The sequence below is a fragment of the Falco rusticolus genome, chromosome 13, assembly GCF_015220075.1.
Source record: "Falco rusticolus isolate bFalRus1 chromosome 13, bFalRus1.pri, whole genome shotgun sequence".
NCBI lineage: Eukaryota > Metazoa > Chordata > Aves > Falconiformes > Falconidae > Falco > Falco rusticolus.
This window is the reverse complement of record NC_051199.1, coordinates 28873793-28886435: the sequence shown is the minus strand read 5'-3', so window position 1 is coordinate 28886435 and position 12643 is coordinate 28873793. Positions and strand designations below refer to the sequence as shown.

At 37.4% G+C, this 12643-nt stretch overlaps 1 protein-coding gene across 4 annotated transcripts in view; it reads left to right on the top strand.

Moving 5' to 3' along the window:
• Positions 1 to 12643, top strand: part of LEKR1 (leucine, glutamate and lysine rich 1) — a 58792-nt gene that overhangs the window by 6751 nt on the left and 39398 nt on the right. For all 4 annotated transcript variants that reach the window (XM_037407443.1, XM_037407442.1, XM_037407447.1 and 1 more), the window contains exon 2: positions 4035 to 4249. In XM_037407443.1, the coding sequence (XP_037263340.1) occupies positions 4035 to 4249 (215 nt within the window). The remainder of the gene's footprint in view (positions 1 to 4034; positions 4250 to 12643) is intronic.

Genomic DNA, 12643 nt, shown 5'->3' with positions numbered 1-12643 from the left:
TATCAGAGGAGAAGAATAGTAGTGTGCTACTGATGCTCCCTGTAGTTATATGGTCAGGTTGAAAGGATATAAATTCCTGTCTTGTCATTCAAAAGACTAAAAAAGGTCTAGACCACCACCAAAGTATTTTTTTTCTTTTTTTCCTTATAACTTGGGCTCTACAGATGCTTACTGTACGGCGTCAGACACGTAATTTGAGTGACTATCCATCTTGGCTCAGCTCTCCTCTCACTCTTGGTAGCTAAAGAAATCTAGGTAACCATGGAATAATATTAATTCTTCCAAAAGCAAATGCAGGTCTGAGTTGAAATGACTCCCACAGATGCTGTAGTGGAACAGCTAGAAATGCTACCTTGCGATACAGTTTGTTCTGGATATAGGTCTTGTCCTTTCGTTATAGCATCTGGTGTAATGTGTATCAGAACTGTAGCTCAAAATCTTATGGGTCAAATATCTTCCTAGTTCAAGCACTTTTTCCTCAGTGAGCCTGTTTTTATGTTATTGTGCACACAGTACTACTGTTGTGCTAACTCAAATAGGGTTTTTTTTTCTATCCCTCTGTTGGCTTTTCAAGTCCTGTTTGCCCTGAGTTTCCCTGTTCCAAGCAGACCAAAACCTGGTCAATAGTAAAGTTACTTTCTGTTTGGGTTTTTTATTTCTAATTGTGGGGGTTTTTTATTCACTGATTATTGTCACTGCTAAGGACAGACCCAGTACCCTTTCTAGTTAGTGCTCTGATAGTTTCCTTTTCTATTCCTTTCAAACTCTGCTTTTCTGCTGTTCCCCCCACTTTTCATTTGGGAAGATGACAGCAGTCATTTGATCAAATGTAAACAGTGAAATACGGAATCTGAAACCATAGATCATTGTGTGTATACACAGTGGTTACTTAGCGATAATATTATTCCAGAAAAGGTAGCTTTGTAAGCATAAGAACTAATGAAAATTTGTTTCCTACAGACTTCTGTGTAATGGTTGATCAGCTTTGATGTCTAAGATACAAGCTCTAATGGAATCTTTTCTCCTGGACAGACCACTTACAAGGCTCTCTCCTATGTGGATTATCTGATAAGGACTGCACTCACACTCCAGAGTTTTCTTCAACAGAGAACTTACAAAGACTTTATATTGCTTTAGACACTTAAATGTTTCTGCCCTCAGTGTCAGAATTGGTTATAAAAGACTAAAGATTCTGGTTCACAAATTATTGAATGGTGGAAATAAAGAAATACACACATAGATGAAGTGATGTTATTTCTTTTGGAAACTGTGCAAAACCCCAAAACACTTTGTAAGTAGTCTGCAAAGCTATAAAATGCTTTCCTGCTCTGACTTTTAAATTGGTGTAGCTCTAAGATATCTTTGTCATTGTTTTGGCTGAATGAAATCAGCATCTACAGCTTGTCTGTGTGAAGCTTCAGTAGCTTCTGAAATATGTCCAACCAGCTCAGGAATTTCAGGAGGTATTTTGAGTATCAATGAGGAGAACTTGTGTTGTAATGTTAACAATGCAAGAGAAGGGTGAAGCAAAAAGGAAAAGAAAAAAATGAGATAGTCCTGCTTGTGATTTGACTACTACAGGCATGAGAGAAGAATCTTGGATTTAGGATGAAGATTCAGATTAGTATACCCCTTGCTTTTTGGAGCTGTTCACTTTTAACTGAGTCCTGTTAATTTTCTAGGCATATTGGGTATATGTGTGCTGGATTTAAATTAGTTGGCTTGCTTATTGGTGTTAATCTACTGCAGCATGGAATTTAGTTTGGGCTAGCTTGCCTGTTGAGCATCACTCAACCCACACCAAATTCATTACCGGTATTAGGAAACTGCTACTTATCCTACAGATATAGATCGAACTAGTTTTAAAATATCTGTACGGTATATTGCAGTGGTTGCAGATAATTGTGCACGTACAGAAGCAAGGTTCTGGTTCAAAGACAGAACTTTCTTTCCTTACAGCAGTAATACAAAGCCCTCAGGCTTTCCTGTGATTCTTTTTGACTATGTAGCAACTAATTTAAAAATCCAACCTGATCTGAAGTCCTTTCAAGTTTTTACTTCACCTGAGGAGTGGATATGAAGAGAAAGGGACCCATTTCCCACTAAGTCCAGATAAGTCCAGATAGATAATATTTATTGTTCTATGACTTCATTTATTTTTAAGTTCAGTAACAAAACTAAATTTGAGAACTTGTATAAAACATTTTCAGTTCGGGACCCCAATTTTTTTACTTTGTTTTTAATCCTAGTACTCAGTGAAATTTTTATAACCATTTATTTGAAAGACAGCAGTGGTGGTGCTGCATGAGAGCACAATGTTCTTTTTGGGATAAGAGCCCCCCTCCTGTGCTCCTTATAACAGCTCATTTTGTCCTTTTTCAATATAGTAATTTTAGTGCTTTGGAACTTTATGGTAGTTACCCTGAATAACAGTTTCATATTTCCAAGCACAGTTTGCAGCTGCCAGGAAAAATAAACTTGCATTTTCAGCTCATTCAGAGCAACTGTAACTAGGGGTATTTTAAACTGGGGCAAAACTAAGAAATTGGAAAATAAAGCTTGGCCTGGTAATTCCAGGGCATTCTGAAATATCATTTTCATCAAGCTATATTTAAAGTGCTAAAGATTATTGAATCATGGGATAATGTCTTTAGTTTGTAACTTCTGAAAGCTGTTTTCTTTCATGTAAGTGTGATTTCTTTCAGCTTACCCCAATGTCTCAAAATGTCTTTTTTTCTGTAAAACAAGGGTTTCTTACATTCTTTGACTTAAACTGCAGTTTTCCAGCTTTCTGTTTTTTGTAAGTCATTGCGTTAAAATCCTTATAGCAGTTGATAACTGCAAGAAAGGTTCAAGTGTGTTTTAAGCTCTCAATACACAACCACAGCACTGCTCTTCCAGCTGCCACCCGTTTTCCATCTTTCATGTCTCCAAGCTTACCAATACCTTTTTATATTTATTGCTCTGAGGTTGTCTGTCTAGCTGTATTATGAGTATCCTCTGATCTGGTCTTAATTTGAACCATCTCCTCTCAAATGCATTTATGCTGTGACCCAAGAAGAGAGTAAAACCTGTCATGTTCAGGGATCTGTGCTGGTAAGCAGATGCTTACGTCTCCCCTGCTGAAGTGTCAGATCAGACCTGCTTGGGTTGGTCTGGCTGATTTATTTACTTGATCTCAATTTCTCGTGCAGGTTCAGTTCTGCCTCACTTGTGAACTAAGCATTTTTTTCGAAGTGAAAATGATTAAAATATACAGGAATAACTGATATACTGAGTAATAAGTATGTATCAAAGCCAGAGTACATCTCTCTGTTCGTATTTATGAAGGCTTGCTTACTGCAAAGCTTAATAATTTGATGATACTGACAAAAGTGTTTTTCAAGTTAAGAAGTTAGCTTTCAATTAGAGGTGTATTACATGCTCTGTATTTTTTTAATCAGTGGTGAATACTTCATACCTAGTAAATGGGCAACATTTTCCACAACATTCAGGTACCATGGGCGCTACATCATATTAATTAGTCCCTTACTCATTTGAATTATTTTTGTAAAGACTGCTGGATTACATCATTCTGTTCACTTTCCACTTTTCATCTTGTCTACTTCAATTGGAGTTGTCAAAACCCCACAGTAAATAACATTTTTCTGGCTCAGGCGATCACAGATTCATTAAGGAGAGAACTATGTAAAAGCCAGCGTTTTATTTTAAATTAATGCATCAAACATAATTCAGAGATACTTCAGTTTAGAATTCCAGTGGGATTTCCCACATAGTAAATTGCCATATTCGATGTATCTTGTGAAGGTTCCAGTAAGTGGAAGTACTGCTGTAGCTTGATTTCATTTTGCTAATGCAGAGTTTTGTCTCTTATTATTTGTTAAAGCAATAAGACCGTCTGACTATAAATGCTCCAGAGCAGTAAACAGTTTAAACTACTCAGGTTTATTATTGTTTAGCATCATTCAGTGGTGGGGGTTTTTTTGTTCAGCTTGTTTCTTACAATCAATCTTACCATTTTTTTCTGTTTCTAGATGTCCCGGGACGAGACAGTGTGTAAATACTGTGGGGTCAGCTATTTGATACTTCATGAATTTAAGGCGATGGAAGAAAAAGTAAAAGCAATGGAAAAGGAGATTAAATTTTATGAAGGAAGTATAGAACGAGAAAAAGGACTTCAAGCAGAACTGCAGTCTCTTTACCAAGACCTTGAACACTATCGAGCTGACAGTGAATCAAAAACAGAAAGGTCAGAGCATATTATCTAGTCTGATGTTATTCTTGTGTATGTGTATTAGGTAATTTCATTCCAAAGATGTTTAAAATACAAATAAGATTAGTCTGTCTTTTCTCAGATGTAACATATGTACTGTAATACTTAATTTAAATCATCCTTCATAATATTCTCTGAAAGCAAGTTTTAAATTCCTTAATAGTTTAGAAACAGTCAATATATTTAAAGTGGAAGAAAGGCCAGAAGTCATTTCAGAGGTATTTCCCCTGCACACGCTCCCAAAGGGAAATAATCAAACATTTGATCTTATCATTTTTGTAATAAAGTTGTAATGTTTTATGTGAAATTCCACAGTTTGGGGAGTTTCACAGTTCTGAAATTTTTGCTTGTGGTCTCATAGTAAAAGTAAAAAATCAGCCGCATTCCTACCCTGAGAAGCTTACAGTTCCCTCTCTGAGGGACTGATACAGAATACTAAAGCAATTAGAAGATCTTGGGTACTGCTTGTTCTGTTGTTCCTCAGAAACAGGTGTTTGCAAATGCTTACTGGTAAGTATGTGAAGGTCCCGATTAAAGGGGGAGTTTTGTACTCCTAAGAGCTCCAGTAGTTAACAATAGACCTCAGAGCCGTATTTATATTTTTAGGGCACAATGATTGGAACCTTAAAGTGTGTTCTCTTCCAGCTCATATTTAGAGGCTTTTGTTGTGTTCTTCTGCTTTATCACATCATGATAACTTTCAACTTGGAACAGGAAGTTCAAAGTTTCAAGTATGAAAATATTTGTCCTTTTGATGCATCTACAGAACAGCTTTCGTTCCAAAGACTTCAGATTGGCACACCAAAAATAAAAGTTCATTTGGGGGTAGATGTGAGAAAACAAAACATAAACCAAAAGTTTTAAAGACTGTTTTTTCCCTCTGCCCTTCCCTCATTCATTATTTCTAATATATTTGGGTTTGCAGTAAAGGGTGCAAAGCTAGCTATATCCAAACTAGCATTAAAATACATGGCTGATCCATGTACTGTAAGTGCATTACTGCAGCAGTCCAGACAGCAACAGTGGCTGCAGAACCTGGTGTCCACCTGTGTCAGGTTTTGTGCCACCATTATTAGAGTGCCATCAGGTTCACAACCGTGAACTTTAGGCTAGCTTGTTAGCTTTGATATGTCAATCATAGAGTAGTTTGGGTTTGGAGGGGCCTTAAAGATCAAGTAGTTCCGACCCCGCTGCCATGAGGAGGGACATCTTCCACTAGATCAGGTTGCTTAGAGCTCCATCCAACCATCCATCCATCATCAGCAGTTATTTCCAATGGATGAAGAACTTGGACTGAGAGGGAAATTGTTGTAGTCAATATGAATATTTTATAATATAATTAGCATTACGGGTGTTTTTTCTAGTCTTATTTTTGCTGTAGGATTTCTGGACTGATATTTGTTTTTCCTAATGAACCTTCTGTTGCTTTTATGCTGGTTTATGACACCATGAAAATATAACAAATTTCATAATACCAAATTGTATATCTTCTGCACTGTTCTGTGAAAGAAATACAAGTGTGTTTTGGCCTCTTCCAGACCTGAAGCCCTGAGGGACTGCCTTTCCTTTTTTATCTCTTGTCTTCTATTCTTCATAGTCAGATTTAAGGTGGATACTATGTGCTGGTTTTCTGTATCCTAATTCTCTATCCTTGTATTTTGCAATCTATTGTTATATTCCACTGATTGTTTACAGTAGGACTATAAACATTGATATTTATAGTTGGTTAATAAAAGATACTTTATAAAAAAGCAGTTGCTGAAGTTGACGACTAATAGAATAATGTGGTACAAACAAGGGCGTCTTTGTAAACAAATTTCTGGGTAATTTCTTGCTTGTCTGAATTAAACTGTTTGTTGGAAGCTTTTTGTAAGAATAAGATTATAATTTTAATTATCAGCTCAGTCATTTTGATTCTGAAGACCCCCAATAGGGGTGTTTCTTGCATGATCAGTTCATACCTGCTAGCAAGCAATCTAGGACTGGTGATGGGCATTTTGAGTATTGAAGTGCTTTGAAGAGATTGGACTGGAATGCTTTGGAAACACTACAGAAGGACAACTACAGTTTGTCTATAGGTGAAGCACTCAAATCCATTTACTTTTCTTTTTGCAAATCACTCATACATTAAGAATTTAATGTTGCTATTAATGGATTTACTTAGGCTTGTGTTTAGTAATATTACTAATAAAAGATTAATTTTAAAACACAAGTTCACACAAAGTTGAGCAAAACACATTTATCTTGTAGATCACTCTACTCATAGTGTTTCTTGCAATACGTTTTTCATTTGAACTGAACATCCTGCAGCCCCCCCATTATTCAATGTTTTCTTTGGTTTAACATTGTATTTTTGAAGAGTGCATTTGCTCCTTGTTCCTTTAATGGCTCTGGGTGGCAGTTATGGTGGCAGTATTCTGTGTGTTAGCATATGCAGTGACAGCACATTCTTCTTGTTGAGGATCCTTTGCCAGAGGTAAACTTAAAATTTCATTTAGCTGACTTCTTGTAGTAAAGCTGAAATAGTTAATAACATTTTTATCTCTGCATTTTTTTTCCTGTAAGACTTGACTTGATTTAAAACCTGCTGAAATCAAGTGGAATACCTTCAGTATGCTTTCATTCAGGCTGTAAATCAACTATTGTGCCTTGTTAAGTAACTTGTCTAAATACTCCTTATCTCTTCTTTACTATCCTGGGCCTCTCTTGTTACCTTGTGCTGTTGGCATAAACTAACTACACAACATACTATCTTCTGGTTCTTGCAAGGTTGACAAATCATTCCTCTCAAACTGCAAATGTTTATCAGAAGCCAAATATGCCTCTCTTTGTTTTATCTCTGGTAGACCAAGAGATTTAATCTTTCTTGTTAGTTGCAGACAGTTTCAGTTTTGTATTCCTTTTAGGTTAAAGTGTTGCTGTTGTTTGTACTTGTGGTTAACCTTGAAAGCCACCTGGGAACCTGAGCTTTTGCAGAAATTAGTTATCTACCCTTAGGGATTTTGTCAGAAGAAGGGAAACTAACCATCATGCAGTTAACTACACTACTTTGGTTTAGCTATTCAAGTGTTATTCAATGTTAAAATCGCTTTAATTCCAGAATACTTGCATGAGAGCTGTTCCTGAAGGGCTGTGGCTAGCTTGAAATAGCAATGCTGGTCAATACACGTGCCAACTTGAGGTAGGCTGTGCAGCTGGTACCGCGTTGTGCTCTGTGCTGCTGGGTCCTCTTCTACGGGAGCCTGGCTGCTGCCTACAAGAGCAATGATTCATGCTTAGTTAAGCTGAATCACTGGTGTGTCATTTGACTGACTGATTTTGATCTGTTAGCTCTTTAGACATATTAGTAACGGGCACTTTCATTGGGGTCTTACTTCTGTAATTCATTGGAGATACAAGTATGATTTGATTTAGCCGTGTCTGTGTGGGACTCACCCCAGATTCCTGGAGTCCCTAGAGCTGAGTTTATGAACAGCTTTTCTCTGGTGATGGCTTTTGACATTTGTGACACTGCACAAGGGGTTTACACAGTATTTGTGGTGTGACTTTTGATAATTCTTGCAACATCCAACATAAGAAATGTAAAATAGATTTAAATAGTAAAGATGCTCTTTAAAGGTATAGTAGTGCTGTATATCATGAGTGGGACAAGGAGCAAAAAACTTCTATGATGTTTAGACACGTGAGGAGGTGTATAGATACCACTTAGCGAGTCCTATGTCAAAGGTCCCTTGTAAACAGATTCCTGGAAGCTTTTCTACAAATCTACAGGAGTTACTTGTTGGTTACTACTGTGAGACTTATGCTGCTGAGTCATGCGTGTAGATGTTGAAAATTTTATCCATAAATAATAAAATCTTAAAGTGAATGTGAACCTAACATTGTAACTTGGGAAACAGTCCATATTTGTGCTTTTTTGCATATGTTTTCTTGAGTTTATTAGTTCCTACCACAATAGCAAAACTTAATACTGTGGAAAACCCTTTGTTATTGAACTTGCCTAAAATAAATCTTTTTTGCAACATGATTGCTTAGGAAAGCAACAGTAACTACCTGGCTTAGTAGAGTCTAAAGGTGTAATAAAATAATACAGTGACTGAGCAGTGATAACAGCACACTGCTCTGCACTTAGCTACCAGCCTACACAGCAGTTTGGTAGAAATGACATGAGTTTTCTTGTCCTAGGAGACTGAAAGTACTGGAAATGGGGAGTGGTACATGCTTTAAGGACTGTGTCATCATTTTAAAAACAGGTTTTGAAGGGAAAGAACACAAGGCAAAAAGGTCACTTTAATAGTTTGGGTTTTTTTTAATGACTGTTTCTGTTGAATATTTAGTGATACAGTGGAATTGAGTTGATGTAGAAAATTGCTGAGTGCCAAACCTGGATGAAATAGAGGCAAAGAACCTCTCCTTTTCTGAATATGGTTTAGGGCGTACAGTCTGTTATTCTTATCATGTACCGTCATATGTGGGTAACCTAGGAGATCGCACATCTTTTGACTGTTTTAGAAAGCATGGCTAATGAAAAAAACATTATAACCACTGCAGCACTAATGTATTTTCAGAATAATATTGGTGTATCATATAACACATAAGAAGAAAGCAGTTCATAAAGTAGTAAATGAGTATTCTTCATCACGCTGCAGATGTTCCGGGCAAGTCTCAGGTGTGTGCTCCTTCAGCGGCTGCTTGGAAGAGACAAGTAGATATGACAGGCTGCCAAGAGGTATCAGCTGGGTGTGGGGTTCAGTGAGCCCCTGGGATTTGCACTCATTGTTAGCAAAAGGAAATAATGTAGTGGGTTTTCTTTGTAGGGAGAATATAGAGCATGTAAGTGCTGGAATTTTCCTGGCTTTTTATGCATTTAATTCTTATTTTAGGTAGCTCAAGTTGCAGTGTTTAGAAGCTCACAAGAGCTGGTTTATACTTGGAAGTGCTGTGTGTGAGTTTTCGGAAGAGAGGATATGAAGTTTATTAAGAAATAGCACCTTCAACTTTTTTATTGAATCTGTTTTGTAAGTAACATCAGTATGTACTTCTCCAATTAGCTACATGGTAATTTTAAGATGTACTTATTAACAAGCAGAATTTTGTATAATGCCAAAATGTTTTGTTATGTTCTTTTTAATAGCTGCAAACTGGCCTGTATGTTTTGCCCTGATGGTGTCATGATGACTCAGGTAGGGCTCAGGCTTGTGCAGGGAGCCAGCAAAAGGCAACAGGGTTCATGGCACCCAGGTCCTGTGCTCACCCTCTGTACAGCTGTGAATGTCACTTTTATACTTGCAAACCACTGCCGAATCTTGTCATGGTCTCAGAAGGCCAATCAGCACAGTGCCTTGGGGAAATCATCTTTTGCTATTAGATTCTTATGTAAAGTATGTTGAAGCCAGTGTCCTCCCAATAGGATATGTGCTTTTTGCTACTGGGGAGCGATAGCTCAGTCCCACTCTTGATGTGTTAAAATTGTGGTGGTTCTAGTTTTGACAAGTTCTTTTCTATTTAGGTGATTAAGTGCCAAGATTGATTATTAATAAGCAAGAAAAATTTGGTCACAGAGATAGTTCAGAAGAGTGATTCATGAAGTGCAAAACTCTGCGGTAATGCTCAGCCTTCTCCCAAATTCCTGATAAAATCTACTTTCTTCAGGCAAAACAAAATTCCTTATCTGGAAGAGACTGAAACAGCAGTTAGCGGAAAATGCAAAAGGCAACATGAAATCTGCATTTTTCTTTCCGTGCATACTTTTCATGTATATTTCATTAAAATATTTTCATATTTAATAGGTAAAATTAAAATTTGAAGTTACACTTAAAAAGTTATCACAGTTTTTGGCATCTAAGGATGGTGCCACATAATACAAAAATGGCCTTGAGAGGTGGCTGCTGACAAGAAAGCTCCAGTGAAGTTTCCATGTAAGTCTACGTGTGCCTCTGTGGATGGATAACTTTTCTCAGGAAAGTAGAAGTAGTTAATCTCCCTCAGTGCACGTTTTTCCATTAGGCATGCATTTTCAGTTCTGTCTTTGCTTATTGTTTGAACAGAGGTTTTGCAGTTTCAGTGCTCACAACCATCTGCAATTACAGGGACTAGTTCCTCTGTTATACCCTTGTGTGGTTCCAACACGGAGTCCTCGCACAGCATCGTGTACGATGGCAAAGGCCATATTTACCCATTTACTAGGGAAAGGGATCGACAGGTTGTTGTATAACTTAACTGACTGTGGACGGCAGAATTGCACATGAGAGATTAATGCTTAGATATTATTTTATTGTAACCTGGTTATGGTATTTGTGAAGTCTCAAGACAATTGAATTTGTGTTTAATATCCTCTGTTGCATGGTAGATATAAGAAAATGGTGTGACGCACATTAGTGGTTGGGTTTTTTTTCCTTTCCTATAATGGGTCTTCATTTATTTGTTCACACTGTAAACTGAAGTTGAAACTTTTGATTGCTTGGCTATAGTGAGTTACTATCCGTTTTGTGACCACTGGTTAAAAGCAAGAATGACCCATCAAGAAGTTTATAATAGAATAATTTTTTGTGCCTCCATTTACCTCCACTTTATAATTTAATGTGAGATTTGCAAGCTTGATCCATAGTTGTAAAATGATTCTGTGCATAACTGCAAAGCCTTAAACAGGTTCATTCAGTCCATGCTCAGAATGTCTTGCTGAAATCCACGGGGGTTCTGCTTTATTATCTTTCAAAGTGAAATTTGAAAGCTTTGTGGTTATTTTCTGAAGAAGGTTAATACAGGACAGAAGGTGTGCATACAGGACAAGGTATTATGTTCTAGAGTTCTTTACAGCCACATAGCAATGAAATTGGATGGGACCAGAGGGTGAACTCAGGCTAATCCTTGAGTACTGAGACACCTGTTTTCTCTTGTTTTTGACTGCCTCTTGTACTTGACTGCTTTTAAGACTGCAAAATGGGAAGGTGGCTACCCAGAGAAAAATCTAGGGTAAGCTATTCTGACCATGGCTGTATTCTGGAGGATTCTCTAGTAAAGAGGTGAGTTTGGGATGTATGAAGGTCACTTGCTGCTCTAGATCACTGGGCCCTGTGGATTTTGAGGTCAAGGGGCCCCTCATCAGAGGGAAGATAGGGAAAAAGATTTCATGTTTGGCAAGGAAGAAGTAATGATAAGATGGATTTACTTGGTTTGTGACCGTTTTGGAATTAAGAGGAAAAATATAGTTTCTGTTTGCATTCAAAGATGTAAAAATGTGTGTAACAGAGTTGGCTTCATCAACAAGACACTTGTCTAATTTGGAAAAAAAATCCAAACACATAAAATGAAATATATTTGAATTACATTTTTAACTGAATCGGTATAGCTTCGCTGACTTTGAAGAAGTTACTCCTGAGTTACACTGCTCTGACAGTGCAAAGTGTGACTGCTATGACTGAGATTATGTAAACTGTAATTACTTTAAATGAAGTTGGTAACTGGATTGGTAGCTCTGGGAAATTATATCTTGGGTTTCTTCAAAGATAAATTTTGAAGTGGTTGTGACAAGGCAGTCATCTTTCTATTATTGTTTTTTCAGACCTGTTCCAGAGATACACCTTTGCTGGAGCAAAAATTACCTAGTCTGTCTTCATAATACATCTTATATTTCTGTTGCGATAATAAAGATAGGTAACAATTAATGCAAGACTTGAAATGACTGTCAGCCTACGTGAGACTTGATGGAGACCTTCACAAAGAACTTCTTGATTGGTTGTCAGAGATAATTTTCATTTGCTGTCAAATCGGGCTGTATGCTAGCCTGCAGTGGCACCTGAATAGTCTTGTCTTAACTTGAGCAGTCTATGCTGAACAGAATATAAAAAAGACCATTTTAAAGAAGTTTCTGGATGATGCTAAGTGCAACAACTTTCAGACTGTGCATTTTATACATATTCCATGCTAAACTTATGAATGGTCAGTTTCTTCGTAGACATGCACACTGAGTTGTCTATTAGAAGGAATGCAGTATGCTGAAATGAAATTGAGCAACTTCTGGCTCTGAGTAGGTCTTTAGAGTTTCACGGAGCTGAAAATACTGTAGTGAAACCTTTTTCATTGACATTACGTTCCAGCCTCCTCTGTGCATACTGTTCCCCCTGACTCCAGGCAACTAGGGGTGCAATTGCTCATTCAGGCTGAAGTGGGTCCTACTGGGATTTGTAAAGGGGCTATGTGCCGTGTAGTCTGCAAAGGCTATTTCTTCTGATCTTGTGAAATGCAACGTCTTAAATTTGAGCAGACATGGTAACTGCTCTTGTCGTTAACTTTTAGGACAATGAGTGTATTTGTTTGCTGGCAAGAATCCCTTGCAACTACTACTTTATTTTTCTCATGCTGTTCTTTTTG